This window comes from Anguilla rostrata, chromosome 7 (genome assembly GCF_018555375.3).
Source record: "Anguilla rostrata isolate EN2019 chromosome 7, ASM1855537v3, whole genome shotgun sequence".
NCBI lineage: Eukaryota > Metazoa > Chordata > Actinopteri > Anguilliformes > Anguillidae > Anguilla > Anguilla rostrata.
The window spans coordinates 45,896,634-45,921,719 of NC_057939.1; the positions used below are offsets into that span (position 1 = coordinate 45,896,634).

The 25,086-nt window shown below is 41.4% G+C and overlaps 1 protein-coding gene and 1 long non-coding RNA gene across 3 annotated transcripts in view; one reads left to right on the plus strand and one right to left on the minus strand.

The window, feature by feature from the left end:
• Window positions 1-25,086, plus strand: part of LOC135259846 (uncharacterized) — a 50,274-nt gene that overhangs the window by 14,959 nt on the left and 10,229 nt on the right. Inside the window, exon 2 of the long non-coding RNA XR_010331399.1 lies at window positions 6,591-6,636. This is a non-coding gene — a long non-coding RNA (uncharacterized LOC135259846). The remainder of the gene's footprint in view (window positions 1-6,590; window positions 6,637-25,086) is intronic.
• Window positions 15,438-25,086, minus strand: part of LOC135259845 (protein Wnt-7b-like) — a 29,423-nt gene continuing 19,774 nt past the window's right edge. For both annotated transcript variants that reach the window (XM_064344693.1, XM_064344692.1), the window contains exons 3-4: window positions 23,561-23,832; window positions 15,438-20,319 (exon numbers count right to left, since the gene is read on the minus strand). In XM_064344693.1, coding sequence (XP_064200763.1) covers window positions 19,840-20,319; window positions 23,561-23,832 — 752 coding nt within the window. In that variant the 3' untranslated portion in view covers window positions 15,438-19,839. The remainder of the gene's footprint in view (window positions 20,320-23,560; window positions 23,833-25,086) is intronic.

Consider the following 25,086-nt stretch of genomic DNA (forward strand, 5'->3'; position numbering starts at 1 on the left):
GTTTAACCAATGTTTTAAAACAACGTGTCTTATGTTCTAGGTATATATATATTGATGTATTGATGAATGACAGATGAGAACTGTTTGCCTCATTATATGAAACGTTCTCTGTGTTATGAACTATGATTGATCTTGAATTGGTGCACACATTACATTTCACCACTGGCATTTAGCAGGCAATCATATCCAGTGTGCGTATGTGCGGATATGTGGGTGGGAAATGGTGTGTGGATGTATTTATGGGCTTGTGTGTGTGTGTGTTTATATGTTTGTAGGCTTATGTGTGTGAATGAGCCAGCTGCTGCTGGAGAATTATTTCTGCATCTGCTCAGTTAGACGTGGGTAAGACATACGCAGCCGTCATTACACTACATTCCATCTGTTTCACAGACTCTTTGTGCGGAGTGACTGAGGAAAAGAAGTACATAAAAGTGTTATGATGGCTTAATAAGTGCCGTTGTTCAGAAAAGGCATTTCGGAGAGAGTGGTCCACACTACTGTGTGGGACTCTTCCAATATATGGCTGTGGAAGCCATTGGGTCCCAACACTAAGATGCATACGGCACACAGATAAGTGTGCTGCAAAATGTTACGATTTTAACTAATTATGGGTTAGTTGCATAAATTCACACATCCAGCCATGACTGAAGAGCAGAACAGATGAAAAACACATATTTTTTGTTTTTTTATTGAAATGATTAAGGGTTCATATCCTTGTTTGCAGTTATACCGATCCCCACCAGGTGTCACTGTTGTGTCTGGCTCATGTGGGAATGATGCGTCCGTCAAATTGTTTCATCTTAATGTCACCGAGCCAAGGTCGTGACTCATGACCTCACCTGTTTGCTTGCTTTGTTATGACTGGTTCTTTGGTCAGCCAGTAATATGTGTCTATGTATGGCTGCAATATCTTATGTAGGTTTACCTTACAACAGTTAGGAATTACAAGAATGCAGTCAAAATTATATATCTTTCCCTTTGCATTGGTAGAATGTGTAAACTGTGTACAGTTTAAAACCCTTACGACATGACGCTCCAACATTTATAATTTGCTGAGCGGTCAGAGATTAACTGTGCAGCACATTTAAACAGGTGATTTATGTTGTGTTTTTGGAAGTGAACCAAAATGGTGCCAGACAAGTGGAGTGGGAATGAGCTGATTTACTCTTCAGTGGCTTTGAAGTGCAGTGCTGCCCTGATAGGTAATTAATCAGGTGTTTCCCTCTCTGGGCCATCTTTGTTTGCTTGGTTACTTTTATTAAAAAGATGAAGTTATGTGGTTTGGATTTTAGATGCTTCTAAAAAAAGGCTGTCTTAATGCACACGCCCTGCTCTTGGGCACTCCATGTTCCCTGGCTGAATTTAGCAGCCTCCCGTATTTGCATACATCCCTGCACTTTGAGAATGAAGTGGTTTTGGTAGTGCAGCACGTGTGCACGTCATTTACATTCCAGGCTTCGTTGTCTTCTCTGCAGTGATCCAGTTCTGCTTTAGATGCGATCACATTTCACGGGTTGAACTCTGAAGTGTCTGGGTTCAATAATCAGTTTCCCCCCCCCTCTATCCGGTTGTAGACTTGGCCTATATGACGTTTGCGCCATGAGTAAACTCAGTGGGTTGATTGTAAATTTCCCCAACCCGATTGCCCCGTCTTTGTGCGTGTTCTGTACCAACAGGCGCCATTTTCCGTGGCGGAGGTTACTTTCCTCCGGTGTGATTGTCGGCTAACCGCGCGAATGAGCGGCGGTGGCGCGGGAGACGGGCCCGGTAATTTCGGTGTCCCGGGTTGGCCGGTACGTCAGCTCGTCGGACGTCAGGCTCGCCTTTCGGACGGCAGCGGGAACATTCTCGTTCTGCCTTCGTCAGGCGGCGGCGTGAAACGAGCGAAGTTGCGCAGCGTTACGTCTCAGGGAGGAAATGACAAGATTACACGTTGGTTTTTTGGCGGTAACAATTACCGAACAAGCGGCCTGTAATCTGCGGTATTTCCATGATGTGTGTATACCTCAGTGTTACCGACTGTGTCTCAGAGGACTGGGGAAATGTTGCGCGTATTTGTACTTTCTTACATTACTCACATCCAGATGACATGCATTTATAATATAATACGCACATTTATAATAAGTCTCTGGAGAGGCCATGTTTATATTTGCTAAGAAGTAGGAGAATAATTCTCCAGGCCTTTCCCAACAAAAACTTTTTTTTCTGTAACTTTTTTGATTCCAGCAGAAATGCTGAATGAACCTAATGAGCTTTAAATTAATGGAGCTATACAAAAAAAGAAATTGTTTAATATGCTGTAAATATGCTGTAAATACAAGAGGTGGTGAAGAGTGAAAGATGGGTAATGACATCATTTGGGGGTGGGGGGAGGTGTTGCGTAGTGGTGACAGGACCCCCCCTCCTGCTCCGTCAGCCAGACTTCCTGGCTGCCCCCCCCCCCCATGGATAGCCTTGCTCCAGGCACCAGGCTGTAGCGTTCCGCCTTTAATCAGGAGAGATCAATGGCCGCCCTCTCTGACATTAATTAGATTTTTTCTTTTTTTTCCTTTTCCTCTTGCCCATTGGTTGTCATCGCCCCACGGCATATTTTCCTCCCTTTTGATGTGTCATCTCTGGCACGCTGAGGTTTTCAGTTTTGAATTAAATTAGTCATTAATTTACAAAGAAATGGTCAAAACTGCGTAAAGCAGTTTTTTCTGGTATTAGCAGTGATAAGAAACTGGGAAGAAACAACTGTTTTACCAGGCTGGTACGGATGTATGCCCTTAGCTGTATAAATGCATGCACATGCACGCACACACACACACACACACACACACAAACGAGTGTGGAGAGGAAAAATGAGGGGGAAGTGAGGACTCGTTCATGGCGTATTTTTGAGGAGGTCCCAATCCCTCAGGCCAGATTCTCTGGAGCCATGCTGCGTTCCCCTGATATTTATCTTATCCCTGTTGCTATGATACAGCAGCGCAGGTAGGCCTATTCCACCTGAGACAGGGCCTGTGATTGGTTAAATCTCAGTCTCAGTTTGTGTTTGTATTTGCACTTGCCATGACAGTGTTTAACACTGATAATTATTTGCTCTTGTTTTTTAAATCAAACCATTTTAAGTAGCAGGGTGATGCCGTATCATCTAATTTTTTTGCAGCGTATATGTTTATTTTATTAAAGAATTAGTAATAAAAGCAATTGCTTGACATGAACGTGGAGGTCAGGAGGCAGGGGAAGTGTAGACTCATTTGCTGTGTCACTTCCTGCTGTGGTGAAGATGTCGGGAGACAGAGTGATCCTGGCTAAGCACTCACACCCTAGCTGGAGGTTCCATCCGTGTCTATCTGTGAAGATTAATGTTCCTGCCGCTGACTGCTAAAGCAGAGGAACCATGATAAGTGGAGAGTTATAAAAGGTTTTGGACAGGCTGCATAAACGAGCCTAGAGAGGGATTTTTTTTTCTTCAGTAATGTACGTGTGAGTTCCTCTCTCAGACAGCCGTTCACAGCGAAGACGAACGGCTCCCTCAAAACGCTCTTCTAGGGTGGAGAGCACAGAATGAAAAAAGGCGACGCCATTAACAGGAAGTCTGCTCAGTCCCGTCTGTTTAGACAACAGGTGTTTTATGGCTTCTCATCCACGTAAGAGGGCCACTCAGATCCGCTGAGTCCCTACTTCTGTAACCTTAAATTATTGCAGGTGTTCCCCTGTGTGCTGCATCTGTAATCCAAATTACTACAGCTGTACCCCTGTGTGCTGCACCTATAACCCTAAATAACTGCAGCTGTACCCCTGTGTGCTGCACCTATAACCCAAATTAATGCAGCTGTACTGCTGTTTGAATCCTGAGCTCATATGGGATGTATTTGCGCCCAGCCATTGATAATGCAGCAGGTTTATAAAGCTCACTTCTGACCCACATATACTGTATATATATTCTGCCTTAAAATGGCTCCCGTGCTTAACTTTATTTAACAGAGCACGCTGAGGCCGGTCCCTTCACCAAAAAAAATTTTATGCGTGAAGTGAAATGTAAAATCGAACACTTTGATACGAATGTTAAGGGCGAATCTAGGCTGGTTCCTGGCGCCGTTCTTTTGGGAAAGCGTTTAAACGCCTTGTACCTGGCACGGTGAGCTCCTCGCCGGAAATCTTTTTAATGTTTAACCAGCAAATTCCGCGGCGTTCTTATAAAAACCCTGCGAAAGTGGGCTGGTGTGTTTTAGGGATTTAGAAACGTTTCAGAATGATGTTCGCTCTCTGAAGGAGAGCCTCCGCAAGACTTAAGAGATTATCTGTCATTTCTTGGAACGGGCCCTGGTCTCCGGGATACTCACGGATGAGCAGCCATCTTTTAAATTGCCTAGTGCCCCCTCCCTCCGTTTCACACTCTATGGAACTTGTTTCCATTTGACATAAAATTAAGGCTCTCACTGGAAATAATAAGGTTTTAATATCCTTTGCAAGTGGGGGGAGGTCACTGTTGGGTTGTGCGGAGCTTTTTGTTGTGAACGTTAACATATAGTTTTTATTTATATCATTATATTTTGCCCAGAATTCTTCCTGGGCTAGCACCAGCTGCTGGGTCATATTTGTCCTTTATGTTGATCTGAAGCAAACAGGTGTTGGTGGTACCGCTGCAGTAACCATGGTAACTATGGAAAGGCCGGAGCCCCTATTCAGGAGATGGTTAATGTGCAATAAAACATGTTTAAAGTGGTCGGTAGGATTAGGCCCCTCTTGTGCATGTGCAGGTTCACCTCTATGGAATTTAGGCCAATATTATCTCACAGATCAGTTCAGGCACAGCGGTGGGGGTGGGATATTTGGCTTTTTTGAGCTCATAAGAACGGGGAGATGATGCAATTTTCACCACCCTCTTTCTGTATGTCTCTATATATACTGTATATACAGCAAACACACACACACACAAAAAATCTAAAACCAGATTTTTACATTCTTTAATAAGATGTTTTGTGATGTTTGGTTTTCCGAAAAATGGCATCTCCTCAGCAGAGCTTAGCTGAGTCTCCATTTCTCCCCATTGTGTCCAGATGTTACTTGTTTTTAAATTGCATGCGAGTTTGTTCATCCTCTACGAGCTCACATTTCCATCCGTAAAGCGATTTTTAGATGGTTTTATTCCTTGTTCCCCAAGCGTGCGACTCCTTAACCCCCCAAATAATGTTCCCCGGCTCGAAGCATTGGACCAGGCCTCTGCCATCCCCCCGTCTCATGTGTCTGAGCTCTGTCTCCTGGCGCTAACGAAATGGAACCAACCGGAGAATGACTGCCACTGTGGTGTCTCTGCCAACGGTTTCTCCATTTTCTTTAGTGCACAGACGTGCAGAAGCTAGCCTAACTGAATCTGGGTGTGGAAAGTTGGGGTCGTGACTGTGTCCATTTTGCTCCCCACCCTTACTGCGACCGTACAGTGTGCTTGTGTGACATACCGTACCGCGCTTTTACCGTTTGGTTCTTAAATTGTCATTCGACATTGCTGTTATTTTTTCCTTTGTCTGATATATTTATTCATTGGCTATGATGACCGTGAGAAAAATGACAAAACTGACCGAAACTTTGATGAAGAGCACGTTTTTTTGTAAATGGTAAATGTAAATGGACTGCATTTATATAGCGCTTTTATCCAAAGCGCTTTACAATTGATGCCTCTCATTCCCCAGAGCAGTGAGGGGTTAGGTGTCTTGCTCAAGGACACTTCGACATGCCCAGGGCGGGGTTTGAACCCTCAACCCTCCAACTGCCAGACAATCGGTCTTACCTCCTGAGCTATGTCGCTATTGTCTTTTGTTAGTTCTCGATGATGTGTATTCCTGGTGCAGAGCCCTTAGAGGGTATTCTGCGATGTTGGAGAATGTAATCGGCAGGTTTGGACAGAGCTGGTCCAAACTGTGGGTGTTCCCCCCCCTCGCTTTTCCGAGCAGGAGTGGCTCAACCTCTTCTTCACCTCCACCCAGCAAAGTTCACGAAACACACGGACATAACCCATGTTAAAAATGAATGCAATAACTATGGAGGGGTTCTTGGGGATTTTTGTTTTTGTGAAGAGCCAAAAGGTAATGCTCTGTGTTTTCTAAATGGGGGGGGGGGGGGCATATGCATTCTATAATGTCCTAACCTACGAGAAGTAAAGCAGCATGAGGCATATTGGGGGGGGGGGGGGGGGGAGTTCAGCAATTCCAAGGCAATTCCAAGGGAATTGACCAATAATTCACCATCTTCTCAAAAATCATTTTTGTCATTGATGCGTCAACATTCATGGGCTCTGCAGTATATATGTTTTCTTTCAAAAAAGGAAAATCATGTTGAACTCCCTGCACTTTTCCCACAGAAATCAATAAACAATCCCTGTGAAAGAAAAAAAGGGAAAAAAAGCATGTGAAAGAAGGCAATAAGTAGAATAAATAAAGTGGTTTCACGTTCTGGAAAAAGTATGATAACCTTAAAAAAGCTAATGTATATGAAGTTGCACAACATGCAAATTAAATAAATTTACCATTGCTTCATCTTTGTTTTCTGTTTCAAAAAACGTAACTGTAGTGTGTTTATTATATGGTTTCCTTGCTTTGCTTTAGGTTGCTACAAAATCTGATGTTTCCACTGGACAGGTTGATGTCCCAGGTAAGCACACATCTCTTTACGTGCGCATGCATGAGCACATAAGTGTCCATAAGGAGCTGTAGTGGCATATTTGTCACACTCTCCAGATAGAATTGTGCAATCAACATCTTTATTGGGACCAAATGTGACTTTTTCAACCGACATGTAGGAGTTGTTAATTAAGCATGTTAATGTCAAAAATATTTCTGGGGTATTGGTGGCGGATGAGGTTTATTATTCACGCACGCAAACGCACACGCACACACAAGCCCGCACGCACACACACAAGAAATACGTAACTGGAAACACACCATTCTTGGCTTGAACATTGTATTGAAACTTAGTGTAGTTGTCTCATTGTCTCATGAACATGAGAAAAGTATTTTATTTTTCCTTTTATTTGTTTTATTTAGCCTTAAACAGTAATTGATAGCAGCGTTTTATCTCATTTCTGATGGCAATGACGCAGATCAGGGAATTATATGAAAAATATGTGAAGGAAAAGATTAGATCAATGAGGACCTGCAACCACAAGTGAACCCCTAAACTCTGATTAGTACTAGCAGCAATACCAACTGCACAGTGCCAGTGACATATAAATATCCAGAGTGAATGGATACATTTCACCATCTGTTATATCCTGTGATGTTCTCTGTTCTATCCTCTTTATATATATTTTTAAAAGTGGGGTGTTGTCCTCCAGTTTTATTGGTATTTCACATCCATATTGCGGTAAGTGTGTAAAAAAAAAAAACTCTTGGCACCTAAGGGGCCACAGTCCCAGAGAAAGGCTAAGTTCCCTGAAAGAAGACTCGTTTTCGATGAGGAAGATTCATTTCCCCAGAGAAAAACTAATTTCCCCAGAAGAGTACTCATTTCCCCAAATGAAAGCTCATTTCCCCTGAGGAATACTCATTTCTCCAGAGGAAGACTAATTTCCCCTGAGGGGAAGAGTAAGGAGGTCAAATGGAGACCAGCCGCGATGATGCAACAACTGGTGGGGTGAGTGGGGGATCATGGGAAAGGAAAATAAGGTGCCCCCTGCATCGCATCCAGCCTGTTCGGAGGCTAAATCAAAGAGACACCGAAGAGCCTGTTGCTGATGAAGGGAAAATCTCGGGCGTTTCCTTAAATGGAGGCACTTGAGCTGTTATGGTGTGCATCTATGGTTCATATCTATGGTCTATATTTATGGTTCATTTGTATAGTTTTTTTCTTGTGTTTGAAGTACCCTTGTGTTTACCATGACAGGCTGTGTCAGACGGGGTATATACGGGGTAACCCCTGAACAGAAGATAGAGATCTGAGTGTTTGTGACTATTCGTTCTCCACCATTCATTACTTCTCACTAATTTTTAACAAAGGAACTCAAGTTATTGATTTAAAAGATAGCCATTTATTTGCCTTTTATAAAGTCCTTAAATTGTTAAAGTTCAAGTAAAGTTCAAGGTCTTCCTCTGCTGATTTGCTTTCTGAACTAATTTGACCTCTAGACCCATATTCATGTCACATACATACTGAAGAAAACTTTTTCTTAGTGGAGTTTAAACAAGTTTGACAAATATAATAAGATAATGTGATGGCGGAAAATTCTGATGTGCATTGACGGCGGTTCCAGAAAAAAAAGGGAAAAACATTTCTTTAACTTGCCTTTCATTTCTTAGAAACTATTGTAAATCAGACCTTCATTTCAGATGAGGAGAGTCCAGATTGCCCAATATAAATGTTTGCCGACTCAATTTCCAGTGAGCAGTTAACCGACCGCCGGGGGAAACTGTTAGCGGGCATTTGAGACAGATTTAGTACTCAAGCCCTTGACACAACAGTCATATGTTCTGCCATGGAGTGGTCAGGGCTACTGAAGTGGCTGGAATCTTGTTGGTTGGTTGCACAACAATGTTTGTTCTGATTCTCAAACCAGACTGTAATTTTATTACGCGCTACCCCGTAATCGACAGGATTTCTGATACATAAACGCAAACGTACACTCAGGTTTTACTGCCCCCACATATCAGCAAAATGGCAGTTGCTGATATGTGAGATTCAAATTGAAAACACTGGTGGGTTTCCATGGTGGCAGTCAGGACTGGTATATTTCTTACACTAGGGCCCACTTGCGTTTGAGTTTTTTTTTTTTTGTCATTGAGCCAATCGCTGTCTTATATTTACCAAAAAAAAATACAGGCTCCTAATTTCCAGGAAGGTCTGCAGTATAATCTTTCATAGGAAAAGAGGATTGGGGCAGTGGTGATTTTCCTCATGTAACACTGAGACAAAAAGAGAGCGGAGAGAATGGTTTTCTCAGTCAGCCAATCAATCAATCAATAAACCAAGACAATGTTTTTGAATTCTTGCAAAAAAGTCAGTGAAATAGAGTCTACTTGAACCCTGTGATGCAGGAGGATGTGCAGCTGTGGAGTAGGGGGGGAATCGAGGGTGCGGAGGAGGAGAGGTCAGGGGTGAGGGCGAGGAGCAGGTATCAGGGGTTGCTGAGGGGCAGGGATTGGGGGGCAGGGGGAGGAGCAGGTATCTGGGCATGGGAACGAGGATGGATTGGGGAACAGTCAAGCACTCGGTTTAATAGTGCATTTTACAACAGCACAGTGTCACTGCCCCATGAAATTTGAGGCCTGTATCCATTTTGGGTTATTTTTGTAATTTTTTACAATTTTGTCCTGTTCATAGATTTGAGGGCTGAAGTTGATTTTGGAAAGAGATCACAGAATGCAAAAAACAACATTTTAAACATCTGAAGGAAATGTCAAATGGGGTACAGTCTGAAAGCTGTTTCAACTGTTTTCACGATGTGCCACTGCAATAGTAAGTTTCTTTCACCCTGCATAGCTCTTTTCCCTTATATTCAAGCAATGCTCTGGTCACTTAACCCTATTATGTCCTGAGCTGGAGGTAAATTAGATTCTAGTACGTGTTTGTGTCCAATCATTTTCTCCTGGTGATGATTTGGCTACTTGGCGGTTTGTAACCACGTATTATCTTCAGTTTTCCTTAATTTTTCACAACTCTAATCCAAACATTTTGTTTTTCTAATCTTCAGCTACCAAATTTGGTGAGCTCTCTCACACCTGGCCCTGGGGTGTTCAGGGTTCTGTGCCATACTGTGGAGTGTGCCACACGCTGAAACCCACAATATTATTACGATGAACTGAAATACCAAGGATGCCACTTTTAATTCTCTAAAGAATTATCTTATTCTCTCAGGAATTCTTTAATTTTCTTATTATCTTTGGAATTCTTGTTCTCTCAGGAATTCTCCCTTTTCCTTAGTCTCCCAGTCTCAGGGGAATTTCTGGAATGTCGGGGCTCACGAGGAATAGCCCCAAATCTCACATTTATCCGATGTGGCTTGGACATTTTCTTTCCCTCTACATCTGTCAAAGTTTAAGAGGGATCCTTTCATGAAGAGGAAATGGCTTCCTTGCGCCACGTTTTTATCGTACAGTTATCCCAGTGCGTGGAATAACTGGTGGGGTTTTGGCCCGTGTGATGTCCCCCTGCTTTACGAAGAATGTGTTTTCATATTTTCCTTGTGGGAACTTCCCTTTGTGAGCGCGCTAGTTTCTGAGGGCCGTGTTATGACTGTGTCAGTGATAATGTGTCAAACTCATGCCATGTCCCAGCTCAGCAGAGCAGTGGAGTGCGTTCAGTCTGAACACACAGACACACACACAGGTCGGGTCCTCACAAGTTAAACAATGCCATTTGAGCTGGCTCTTAAGCGTCCTTATTTAAGTGTTATTTAAATGAACCCTAACGCCGTCTACTTGAGTCCCCTTTGGGGTAAAATGGAACCCGTCTGAACTAAATGTACTCTGCTGGAATTGATTCAACGCTGAAGGTTTTGCTGTGTTGTATTAGGCTAATTCAGTGGCTATAACTAACCCACAGATATGGCTTGAGAATGTCCTATTGCTTGGTGTGTATGGCCAAAAAATCATTCAGAACAAAAAAAAAAGCATAGGTTCCCATTAGAGGATAAGATAAGATTATCTGCTAAATTTATGTAATGTGACAAAGCTATAGTAAGTGAGGTTTTACATGCACCCTGCATAATTTTTCATTCCGACGGCCTGACTGATCTGGAATACTGTATAAATATTAGCCCGAGTCTGTGATGGTTTGCAGTCTGTGTTCAGCAGAGCCTTGATTTACTGTAATCCTGCAAAGCTCTCTGACCGGCTGTCATAACGCCTCTGGCCTCATGCTGGGTCCAGCCGAGTCCCGTGTTTGAAATGAGCGTGAGCCATCTCCGTGCCCCCGAACCCTCGTCCGGTCCTCCTGGTCACTTCGCAGACTGCCTTGTTTTTGCAGCACGTCATAATTCTTGCATCTGGAATGGAACGGTTCACTCTGTGTCATCTTTCCCACCGAAAAAAAGTTTAATAAATCTCTTCCTTTTGAAGGCTTTTCTTACAGTCCATCAGATGACACAGAATTAATTTTATCAGTGTTTATTTTCCGTGTTTGTGGAAGTATAATATATACTTGTATGTGCTGTGCCATACTCTGTATTATTTCAGTCCATCCTCCCCTTCATGTTATTTAAACTGATTTGGTGTTAAGAAGGCTTTTGAAAGGAAATATAATTCACCTCCTGTTAGTTCTGTTTACATTGTTTTTCTTGTATTCATTGAGAATAACTGTTGTAAGAGCTGTTGGGAAAACAAAATGGATTCACTTTTGTAAGTGTTTCACTACATCATACCTTTCAGTACAGCATTTGGGAGCGTTGCTTCACTTTGAGCGTTTCTACAGTACACTGCAGTACAATAGTAACATTTTCAAGTGGAATCCCTCCCTGACCAGTTCATTAACATATAGTTTTCAGAGGAAAATCAGAGTGACATTTAAGACATAAAAATACTGTTTTCCAGCTGGTGTGGTTCAAACAGGAGCATGCAGAAGACCTCACATGAAAATGAAACATTGTCAGAGGGGTATTTCCTTCAAATCATTTCGGTCCGTCTCAGGTGGTCTCTGCTCTCCAAAACCACAACCTCACGTTTCCATTCATCAAAGCCCAGCCAAGAGAAAGAAAAGGTGAAAAATAAGGGAAATGTGCTGAAGGAGAACCTGTGGCCTGGTGAACTGGGGAACAGTAACCCAGTCAGAGGGGGCATTTGGGGGCTGCCCTGGAACTACTGACATGTTGCTGTAAAACGTGCTTTATAAGGACCTGCTGCCACTCTCTCACACACACAGAAATGTACACATGCACAAACACACAGACACACAATTGCACATGGGTGCACACAATGGTAATCCTACCCGCAGTGTGAGGTGAAAACCGTTAAACCTGCTTTCCCAGGACCTCTCTCTATTCCAGATTTAACCTACTTTACCAGGACCTCTCTCTATTCCAGATTTAACCTACTTTACCAGGACCTCTTTCTATTCCAGATTAAACCTACTTTCCCAGGACCTCTCTCTATTCCAGATTTAACCTACTTTACCAGGACCTCTCTCTATTCCAGATTTAACCTACTTTACCAGGACCTCTCTCTTTTCCAGATTTAACCTACTTTACCAGGACCTCTTTCTATTCCAGATTAAACCTATTTTCCCAGGACCTCTCTTTTTTCCAGATTAAACCTGCTTTCCCAGGAACTCTCTCTGTTTTAAAACAGAGCTGCTTTATCAGGACCTCTCTCTAGTCTAGAACAGAGCTGGTTTCCCCGGAACTCTCTATTCTAGAACAGAGCTTCTTTACCATGACCTCTTTCTATTCCAGAGCAGAATTATATTATCAGAACCTCTCTCTATTCCAGAACAAACTGATCTGCTTAAAAAAAACATATTTTACCAGGACTTCTCCTCCTCTGTTCCAGAAAAAACAGACTTGGGGTTCTGGCCAGGATCATTACATGGTGTGTTTGTGTGTCTGCCCTAGCCATGCCTTATTGAATACACTCCGATCTTTAGCATCTGCTTTTCATTGTTAACCACCCACTCAATAAATAAATTCAGTTATTTGCAGTTGCATTAGATTTGGCATTCTTAAATCTGTCAATCCTTATGTGAAGCTCTTCACAAATGTGCTATCCAGTAAGCACGAACATATGCTTACCTTCTATGTCATTTGTTTTATTTGCCTCTCATATAAAAAGAGATTTGTGCACATTTTATGGGATCTCATTCGCATAAAATGAGTACTGCTCAGCAGATATCCTAAAAATGACGAACGGGTAAACCGAGGAATTCCTTTAGGAAAACATTTCTTGAAATAAAGTGTTGATTAAGGTCATGGGCCATGTGACACCTCCTTTTGGCCCTGATTCAGCCAACATTTGATAAATGCATTTAGTTGTTTTTAGTTGTTTCCCCCACAGACACAGTTTGGCATGTTAAGTAATCACTGCAATTAACTTGCCAAGCCGTTTTACGAAGAAAAGAAAACTGAAACACATTTATTTGTAAGACCAAATTGGTCACGTAAGGACAAAAGATGATTTAATGGGGACCATGTTACTGCCTGTAGTTGAGGGGCGGTAAATCTGAACTCTGAGCTGATACAGTAAGTTGCCCTTCAGAATGACATTGTGCAGCTAATGAACAAAAGAAATGAACAATGCAATTCCCCCCAACATCTTAACTTTGAACCTAGGGACTTTCCATAACTAATGAGCAAAAAGAATGAGGTTCCATAACACGAAGACAATCAGGTTTTTCCAGACTTTTGACTTCGAACTGAGCAGTTGAGCAATGTGCCCACTTCATCCTGCGGTTAAAGATGATGCCACACAGGCCTGTCCCTTTGAATAACCAAATTTTGTTTCACCGCTAATATCAACCAGATGATTTTTTTTTTTTAAAAACCCCGGATGACAGTTTTTCAGAAAACACCAGAAGTTTAAACAATGTAAAATATGTATGATGAAAACCAAACATTAGATGTAAAAAAAAAAAAAAAAAAATCAGCCATTTTAACTGTGGTGGAATGCTGCAGGATATAAATGTAACATATGTATTTTTTTATGAAAATAGTAAAACTAAATAAATATGTGTTGCGATATACCAGATGAAAACCATCAAACTTTTCTTGCTGTGAAATTGGGACTCCAGGCGAATGCACAATATTGAATTACCGCAAAAAAAAAAGAAAAAAAAAAAAAAGAATTGTTTTTCCGAGCTGAGAAATGAAAATGGGCCGCCATGTAGTGTAATGGTTGGGGAGCTGGGCCTGCGACCCAAAGTTTGTGGCTTGGATGCCCAGTTGGGGTGCTGCTGTTCTGCCCTGGAGCAAAGGTACTTAACCTTAAATGCTTCAGTAAATGTCCAACTAAAAAATGGATACTTTGTAAGAATAAAAAATAAAGTACATTTTTGTATGTTCCTCTGTAGAAGAATGTCTGCTAAATGGCAGTAATGTAAATAAAAAACAATTATTTGAAAGAATATGAGAAGTCTCAGTGTTCATTATTTCTGTGATTGATGTGTCTTTAATTGTTTGTAATACTGCAGTGCTGTATTGTAAAAAAAAAACGTAAAAACCCAAAACAATACAACCACAGAGCAGATAGTAGGTTCTTTGAATATAAGGTTGAATAATTTGGCTTCAAAAGCATGTTTTTGAATTTTGAAACCATACTGAAAGAAGAACTGATAAAATAGGTTTACTATAACATCTCTGATTTTAATTAGCATGTTAATTTGCTTTATATTGTGTTCATCATGAAAAAACCACAATCTTCCCATTGAAGTTTACATAGCTTTAGTGTGTAAAGGTATTACTCATTCAGAGTTGATTTAGCACTGAATATTTTACTCTGTGCTTTTTTAAAATTTACCTTGCCCTGGGTTTTATGTAGCTTACAGGCTCCCCCTCTTCCACTTCCCACCACCCCACACGCATACACACAAACTCAACTGTACGATGGCCACTGAATGTAAACTAACAGCAGATACTTTGCACTCCAGTCATACTGTCCGCCGCCCAGTTCAACTGCACTGTTACTGTGCAGCTTTCTCCCCCCTCCTTCTCCTCGTCCTGTCTGGGCTGGTTGTGAAAAAGCAGGCGGAGTCCCTGTCGGTGTGAATCAGACCAGAAGCATTAGCTTGCAGAACGTGTCCCGGTGAGCTAATGAATCTGACACCTCCACAATGGCCGCTTTAGGGGACGGGCACAGCAGCCGCAAAGCCTGTTTTTCTATCTCATATTTTTTAATGACAAAATGTTTGTCAGAAACAAACGGATTTATTTTTCCCTCAATCCCCGGGTATAGTAACGTGAGCTTACATGGTTCCGGCACTCCGGGTTTCAGACGGCTAACAAAACACGGCTTACTTCTGCTCTGGTGGCTGCGCGCAATGCTTTTCAGACACAGGAAAGAGGAGCGGGACCGTAAACCAACTGAATAAAGTAGCGCACAGCCTCTATTCACAGTTTACAGAGAGCAGCTCCCAAATGTTCCGTTTGAAATGAACCTGCTGTTGGGTTTATGCTGTAAATGGGCAGTCATTGACTCGCAGGAGGGATTGATTTAAATTTGTCAAAAAATTTGGAATATTTATAAACCTCAGTGTACCCCTCTTCCTACTTTGTTTATGACTCAAGCTTTTTGGCTCCAGAGAAAATGTACATTTATTTTCCAGAGTTTGGCTTTTTGTCAGCCATGTCAGTAATCCTTTGTATGGTTTGTTGAATTATGATTTTATTACTTTTTATGACTGGTGTGATTGATTAAATGGTCAATGACATTTATGCTGTTTTCCTCTGCTTTATAATTAAGGTTGGCGGTCAGCAAGAACAGCATTCCCCCCAATATCCTTGTTTGACTTCGAAATAAAAGATTCTGTCTCTTCCATTAGATTAACTATGACAAACAGATATTTTAATGGCTCTGTTGAACAACATTGACAAATCAACATTTTAGGAAAACCATTCACAGACAATGTGTGCCAGTAGATTTTACAGTGCTCAGCAACTCCACAGTACTGACCAAACCAATTACCAGGGTAGTCATTTTTATGAAAACACCCCAAGTAAACTTGAAAACAAAACACAAGCCAAGGAGGGTAGAAATGAGCTATATCCTCGACCCTGGATGCCTACAGTCTTGCAGTTTTTGCAGCCCTCTTTAAACATCTAAAACATTCATATCAGGACAGAGAATCATCTCAGCTGGGTAAAACAGACAGTGATTCATTGCATTAGGGGGTGAACCTGACAGTGATTGGTTGAATTAGAGGGAGAATCAGGCACTGATTGGTTGAATAATGAGATAAATCAGAGAGGTGATCGGTTCCTTGGTTCCCCTGAACCATGGGCTGTGCAACACTGCTTTACAGAACCAGCTCACCGACTTTTCAGATTCAGGTCAAATGCTGAATATATTTCAAATTAGCATTTGTGCATTTGGCATCACTCATTTGACCATGCGTGTGATTGATCAATGCAATTGAACCAATTTAGCTGTAATGTCATATCATGAAAGAGAAAAAAACACTGTCAGGATTCAGACAGGAAAACAATTAACTTGTTTTCATCATTTATGATGAACTATGAATAGTTCTCACGGTGCAGTTCTGCTGCGGGTAGTTCCCATGATGCAGTTCGGCTGTGGGTTTCAGGGTTGACTTTTTTTCGAGAGGGCGGGTGGCAGCAGGTGGGCAGTGCATTTATTGGACTGATAATTAAACACTGAAGGGCTCCCTGACAATGCCCCACATAGAACTAAAACCCTTTATCCTGAGGCCTTGCAGACCTCACACTTCTCTAATAGGTATACAGACTGAGCCAAAAAAATTAATAAATAAATAGAGAAATACTGTGATATTAAGCCTATTTTATTCAGTTGAGATTTAAAATGAGAGCTGAAATCATAAACAAAAGCAAATAATTGTGTTGCTTACAACAGGAGGATCTGAATGCATTAAATGCTAGAGAACAGAATTTTTGTCCCAAGATGGCTGCTGTCTCCTTGGGGGAAAAAACATAAGAAACATCAATCTCCATTTTTATTCCAAGTTATTCCCACTCTGCAGGCAGATTGAATACTATTGCAAGAAGATATCATATCGTATTTTAATTCACTAGGTCTTAGATATGCAGATCATGTGAACAGTAACAAACTTATATGCTTTTAAAAGCTATTTGGAAATACAGCTACAGCAGCTAACTCCTGATTTTCAACGTCTTCTATGGACCAATAATTCGGCACTTAGAAAGAGCATTATCTGCAGGTAAAGAGTTTCTTATTTAAAAAACTTGTAAAAACTCTAAAAGGGCTGCTTTTTAAAATAAATTGGTGTATTATTATGTAAATGTGGTAAGCATAAACATTTCTAATTTTGTACATTTGGAACTGCCATAGAAATTAAAATTATGAAATGCAAATATTGTACAGCAGAGATGCATTATTGACATAAATATTTAACTAACTGTTAGCGTGGTGCACATGTAGAATTATGATTAAACTGTAAACTTCTTGGGTAAATGAATATTCCTGAACTTAAGCAATCTTGCTCAACAATCAAAATTTGATACAGCTAGCACCTAATAAGTTATTGATTTAACCTGCAACCTGATGCTACCCATATAACATGAATACAAATCCCACTTTTCTTAGTACATCAACTAAATGGAGACTATTTAATATGTGCAACCAAGTTTCAAAAGAAAGAAAGCAATTGCTGGCATTTGAAATACAAATAACAGCCAGAAGAAGTGTTTTGTCTGATAAACATGGCTCCATTTGAATTCACATTAATACGTGACTGAATTAGGTTTCATTTACAGTAAAACAGCAACAACAACATCCAAACACTTGTTTTAATTAGAAGAGTGTAGTTAAAGAGAAAACATTTTGAAATAAGACAGTACTAATATTAATTAAAAGATTGAAATATATTTCTCTGTATATAAATAATCTAAAGTGCCAACATTGTAACATGCAGTGTATGTAAAAGGTATGCCTTTATACACATATTATATATATTTAATTTACACATTAAAATTTATTTAAAAAAACATTTGATTTAATAGGTTTTGTTTATATTTCTTAATCTTTCACTTAATCTTTTGTATTGCAGTCCTTGGAACTGTGAAGTTATATTTCAGGCAATATTGGAATGTACTTCTAATCTCTTTGCTAGAAATTAGGCAGTATATAGGCCTATGTTTCTTGTACAAAAAGCTGCATCAGTTTTTTTGTGTCGTTTGGCCAATACTAGCAGCAGCCATGTTGAATGTCATATTTCCATCACTAGTGGAAATGGACAAGTTGTGGGTATCTGACACATATCAGACACATATCATTTCCATGTTTTCCACAGCTTATAGAGCACTTCTCTAGTTTCAAACTCAATGAACACAGAGGCCCAACGGCCAAGTTACTCTTCCATCATGAAAATAGTTTTGAAATTTGGGCCAAAGGCTGCAGCCAGCAGTCAACCAACATTTGTCAATAACTTTGACTGACAGTGAAATGCGAGTGCATTCAATCTTTTTTCTTTTTCCAGGAAACACAGTGGAGAGTTCGGCAATGAGTCCAGCATTAACTTGGCAATTTGCGTTTGTGAAATAAATTTTTAAATTGTGTGCATTTATTTTCAAATTATAACTGAAATACAAGTTTTGACTGAATGTGTTTCAGGATCAGATTAAGAACTTGCTATATTCATAGTCTCTCAGTGAATTTCAGAACTCGATAAACTGATGTTTCCATCTTCATCTGAGCTGAATCACAGCAAAAACAAACAAAAAGAAAGCATTCGGCCCAAAACGTGACAACACATCCAGCATTGTAATTGATTTCACGTTCAATGGACTGAGGAGGAAGAAATATGTAGCAAAAAAGAAACCAGAATCCATTGTCCTACCTACTGACCACAGGCTGTGAATGCAAAATAAACCAAAATAATTCATATTGATTATGTGACTGTAATCTATATATAGGCCACACATGAGCTAGGGGATACATGCTCACCTGCTTGTAAAATGTAAACTATAACAGGAATTTTTTTTTAAAAGTTCAACATACTAGTAGCAATGAAACCACTGTGAGGAGGAGGAAGATGAGGAGGAAGAGGAGGATTGAGATATTCTAAAATATATGCACCTTCAGTCAAGAGTTTACACATTTGTTCTTTTACACTTAGTACAAAATAAGACATTTCTACCCGTTAGTGCTTTGTTTTAAAGATACTATAACATAAATAATTTATTTTCAGTGTTCAAACAGACAGTTCCAGTGTGACTGGACAACAAAGATACTCCACCATGTTTTTCCAGTTGGTAGTTAGAGAACTTAATGTGGAGAGACTCCAATTCTCAAAAGTACCCAAAAGGTGAGAAACTAATGTACCGTTCCTTTTGATAATGTTCAAAAAAACAAGATTTTGAACATTGAAATTGAACACACTTCAATTTCCCCCAAGAAAACCCCCAAGAGTTGCATTCGAAGACCAGTCTGTGTAATGAGGAATAATTTTCTCCCGTTTAGTCTTTCTGCTGAATACTTTCATTGTCTTGCTCCACAACATCCTGGGAGTCAAAGTCCCTCTGTTTCCTTTTTTAAGTGTTCCATAAAAATAGAGAACTACAAATCCCACAGTGCATTGCACAGTTCCCACCTGGAGGCAAGATTTAATTCTTATTATATCACAATTTCCAGTCAGTTTGGGATTCATCAGTGCATAAGAACACATCTTTTTTTCCAGAAAAAGATGTGCGATCTAATAGTTTAATAGATAATTATCTATAGCCATTTTTACCAATTTATTTCTTTATATTTGTATTTTAAAGCAAATAGATTCTGATGTGCAAAAGATGCCAAGACGAGTTGATAGTCTTAATTCCAAGCTGTTTAACCATTTCCAAATTTCCTCTTCGTTTCTCCATTCTTTTCTCAGTTTTTCCCATGTATCCCACCATGCACTGCCCCTCAAACATTCGTACATCTGTCCAAGTCGATAGCGTTATTCCCATTTTTAAAATCCACTCTCTTGAACCATTTACAAAATATATCATTTTCCATTCTTCTCTTTTTTTCTCCCAGCATGCACTGCAACCTCCAACATCTGTTAGTCTGTCAAGAGCTGACATCAAGATCTCCATTCTGTGACTGTTCTCTTCATTAATCCATTCGTTCTCATTCTCAGGTCTTTGTTTTTCTTTCTTCTTTTCGCCCCTCCCCAGTGCGCACTGCTCTCTCCAGGGTCCCTCTGTCTGTCTGTTGGCTGGTCTGTCAGTCCCACTCTCGGGCCTCACTTGCAGGTGAACACCTCCGTCCTCTCGCTGCAGGTGTTGCACCTGACGAAGCAGCACCACTGGAACTTGCAGTTGCACTGCCACACCCGGGTGTACTGGTGCGTGTTGTAGCCCCGCCCGCAGCACATGAGGTCACAGCCGTCCGCGTGGGGCGAGGTCCGGTTGCACAGCCTCCCCTGCGTCCCCACGCTCCCCGTGGACCGGTCCTCCTCGCAGTAGTTGGGCGACCGCTCGATGTAGACCAGGTCGGTGTCCACGGGCTTGCGGTAGCTCTGCACCTTCTTCACCTTGAGGAAGGTGGGCAGCCTCAGGCGATTGGCCGGCACCGCCTCCACGTGCACCGCCTCGTTGTACTTCTCCTTCAGGATGTAGCCGATCTCCCGGAACTTGGGCAGGGTGGTCCAGCACGTCTTGGTGGTGCAGGACCCCGAGACGCCATGACACTTGCACTCCAGCTTCATCCTCTCCTCCAACACCTGATGGGGGAATGCAGGGGGCGTGTCAGACCAGTGCCTACCAGCTTTCACATTATGCTATTAATGATTTATTATTATTATTATTAATAATAATAATAATAATAATAATAATAACAATAATAACAATAATTCAACAATAATAATATTAATAACCTAAAGATATAGCTAAAATAGTTTGGTCTTGAAGACTGTAGAATTTAGTTCACTTCTGTTCCTTGGGTGCATCCATGTGAGGAGCTAACAAAAAGATTAATAAAAAATGGTTTAACATGTGGAATTACATTTTATTGTTTGCAATTTATGTTCCAGTTCTGCTGATGTGTTACATCTGTATTTCTCTAAGAGAAAGAGAGAGAGTGAGAGAGAGAGAGACAGATAGAGAGAATTATAGTACCTAGCTCAGTTTACTAATCTGAATGCTGAAATATGGACTTTTTTGAAATGTCATTAATTGTTTCAAAAGCAGTAAAGATAGACTCCACAAACAAAAAATCAAGAAATCAAGCTGTCTTCTGATTTTCAGGGTCCCTGCAAAATATAACAAAAATTAACAAGGAAGTATGACTCAGAGGGGGAAATGAGATAAAAATATTTGACATTTAAAAAGCTATTAAAATGCAGGCTATAACAGGACATTCTGAACTTAACTGTATTTTACACACCATAATGCATGTATTCAACATGAGTCAAATCAATGCTATTACACTGAAGGTTTGGCAAGGCCTACTCAACTCTGTCCTTCTGTCCCAGGTCAATGTGTGCTTTTCTTTGGTAAAAAAAAAAAAACTGTCTGCTCAAAATGACTTGTGCATTCTTATTGGTTGTCTGATAATTCCCCAGTTAACCTTTGGAACAGTTGGCAAACTCAACCATCCAATTCATTGGATGAAATACTATCTATTACATGTGTATACTCAAATGAGCAAAACCCCATTTTCTACTTTTTTTGAAATTCTGAAATGAACACTGATGCCAGATATCTGTCAAATATAAGGAAAATGCATTTGTTTGTTTAAGCTTCACTCTGTAATTCCCTCTAACTTCCAAAACAGCACATCAAATGTCTGAAAAAATAAACGTACATCTCATATGACCATACTTTTATACTATTATTCTAAAGTTATGTGGAGTCTTCGGTTATTCAGTAACAGACTTGTTGCACAGACAGATGACTATGAACCATTTGCATCTGGATCATTGTGCATTTTGGGAAAAGGCATTAAGGAAATAAATATCAGGCTGATACTTGTGAGAGCCAATTTTAAATTTGTTCCAGAAAGTACAATAGTTCTTACTGAAGGACATTAATGAGCTTTAAGGCAACTTGATGCGTATATATTAACATATTATTAATTTAAATCAAACGTGTCCCTGACTTTTACTGTAGTATACATTCATACAAAAAGTCCCGTCATTTATTTTAGTAATGAGGAGCCTGAAAGTGATCTGAAATACATCTGTGGCAATCTAACCTTCATAGTGTTCAATCTGATACTTGCTCATGCATGGGCGTCCAGTAAATACACGTATACACAAATCCAGAGTCCCACAGCCAGACTTTCTTCAGACGAAAAAAGACCTGGATTCAATCAACATTCGTCCTTTGCTTACAGACATATGCAAAAGTTTGTTTTCCCCAGAAACACAGCGTGGTGAGTTAAGCAATCAACCAAAGTCAATTGTGCAGACTGTCCTTGTGGAGAAAATAGACACACTTGCATTCACTTGTGTGATTCAGTTAAGAACAGACGTTGAGTTTCTCCAGGCCAGGGGCATCTGTGATTGAACGGCAGCGCAGTTCGGTTTCTGGCTTATTCGGTGGTGCATCAGGGCTCTGCGGTAAACAGCTGGCTGATCCAGTATAACTAGATGCGTTCCTGCCCTCACGGGTCAAGGGAACAGGGATGCATAATATGATTTCTGTGCTCGTATTAAATTCATAATTCTTTCGTCAAAAAAAAAAAACAAGTTTCTCCCTTGTTTTATCTGGCAGCAAGCAAAGGGCAGTAATGGTTTCTTCGAAAAACTTGCACAAAGTAATTGTTTAATCCACTCAAAACATGCCATACGGCGCATACAAAAAAAAAACCACATTGTCTTCAGACCCGAAATTTAATTCTCTCATTCGACAAACATCCCTGGGATTCTCTTTGGAAGGGATATTAAAATGGAGGAGAAGATTCCGTTTGCAAACCTTTTTGGGTGCAGTTTGAGGAAGGAGTCCATGGAACAGGCTGCAGTTTTTGTAAATGAAATGTAGCTGACGAACCCATTAGAAATGTTCACTTAACATGGTGTCCATCTGTATCTGTCGTCTGCTACGCATTAGTTAAAAAAGGAAGGAATTAGGATTTCTTACAGAGATCACTCACCCAACATCTAAAGAATGAAAAATTGACTTCATATGTTTTTGGCTGTTCGTGTGGCGCTCGTGAGGGGGAAAAGACTCCGTCTGCTTGTGGCGGACAAACAATCGCGTGGAGCGCCTGGAGCGGGCGGGCGGGCAGGCGGGCGCTCTCTCCCGCCTAAAACGCGGACGCACGCTGGCTGATCATCGCTACTGCGAATTCCGAACGCCATTTCAATCGGCGGAAGTGTATTCCCTTACACGTAATAAAATTCGGGGTCCGCTATGGGTAAACTCCACGGGTAAAGACGCGTGTTATGGAAATGGCGCTCACGGTCTTTTCGACGCAGACGCTTCTGATCAAACATGAAGCTTTTGGCGGGAAAGCCTGTAATTTCAGCATCGTTTTCACCCGCAGTGGAGGGAGTGCTGGGTACAGGACGAAGCTCGCCGGGAGTACCATTTGATGTTGTGCTATATTTGTCCTATTGACCTTAGTGTCATTCTTTCATAAGAAGTAACTGTTAAGATAAAGGTGAACTCGAGAAATGAATTGAAAAATGACATTTCCTGTGGCGGGAATTTTTTCCTTTAAAAAAAAAAAAAAGAAATTATAGTCCAGACCTAGTTAGAAACGATTTAGAATGTTCAACAGGCCCATGCACGTATGCACACGCAGACCACACACACCACACACACACACAAAATTATCTGAAACAAACAGAAACAAACAGAACAAAAAAAGGACCTTTTTAATATATTAAATAAATAACCAATCAGATAACTAATGGTAACACATAAGCATATGCAAATTCTACTCATTTCCTACTAATCCGCTTAATTGAAAGTCAATCGTGTTGTTTTGTTTTCTGTGTTTTTAACTGTTGCAGTTACCTTTCTTCCTGCCTCATTGTTATGTAGGTTCATCAGCCGCCTTGCGCTTTTTTTGATCTCGCGGGCGTCTACGAACCTTCGGGAGAACTCGACGCCATACTTGACGTCCGCCGAGCAGCCTCCCCACTTCCAGCCCTCCTCCTGGTTATAGAAGCCCTGCTTCTCGCGGTCACACCCACAGTTGCTGAGGTTGCCCTGGCTACAGGAGGCTGTGACCGCGTGGGCTACGCCCGCAGCCGTGATGGCGTAGGTGAACGCCGCCTCCCGGCTGCCTGTGAGAGGAGGAGAGGGAGGGAGAGAAAGAGAGGGAACAAGAGAGAGGAAGGGAGAGAAGCCGTCAGAACCTGAGACGACTTGTCCTGGAGAGGTGTGGTACTTTCGCAGATCAAGCCTGGAACTTAATGTTCTGGAGGCGTGATACATACCCTAACTTAAACCTGGAATTTCCATTTTTACTTCGAAAAAACGTCTTTGAAAAGATTGCACAAATGCAAGACAGGAAGGGTGACAACTGGACTGACAGGTACAGAAGACAGAAGAGCTCCCACCAGAGTATTATGACTTTTCACAACACGTAGTCCAAATCAGGCAAGCAAAGCAGCTCACACGTCTCTCTCCCCAACAACTTCCCCCAACTCATATTGAGGGGTCCCAAGGCAATCCCAGACCTGCCGGTAGATATAATCTCTCCAGTGTGTCCTAGGTCTGCCCCTGGATCTCCTCCTCCCAACTCAACGTGCCTGGAACATCTCCAAAAGAAGGTGTCCCTGGGGGCATCCTTATCAGATACCCGAACCACCTCAACGGACTCCTCTCAATGCGGAGGAGCAGCGGCTCCACTGTCAATTCCTACCAGATGGCTGAGCTCACCCTACCAAGGAGAATAAGCCCTGCAACCTTGCGGAGAAACCCCATTTTGGCCATTGTATCTGTGATCTCACTCAGTCACTGCCCATAGCTTGTGACCGTAAGTGAGGGTAGGGATGAAGTTCGACTGGCAAATCGAGAGCTTTTCCTTTTGGCTCAGCTCCTTCTTCACCACCACTGTCCGATGCAATGCCCGCATTACTGCGGCCGCTGCACCTACACAGCGGCCAATCTCCCAATCCCCTTTACCTTCACGTGCGAATAAGACCCCGAGATACTTGAACTCCTCCAACTGGGGCTGGTGCTCCACTTTCACTTGAAGGGACAAGCCATCATTTTCAGGGAGAGGACCAAGGCCACATCCCAACCACATCACACTCAGCCAGAAACCGTTCTAATGCACATCGAAGGTCAATTTGCAATGAGGACAACATCATCCACAAACAGCAGAGATACCACCCCTATGTCCCCAAACCAGACTCACTCGAGACCAGTCTTAAGATTATGTCGATGAATACCAGGAACAAGGCGCACCCATGGTGGAGTCCAACACCCACATTGAACTTAACTTGCCAAGAATGGGAACACAACTCTCGCTCGAGTATGCAGGGACACCTTACATTCCTTATATTAATACATTTATTTGGCCATCCTCCCTG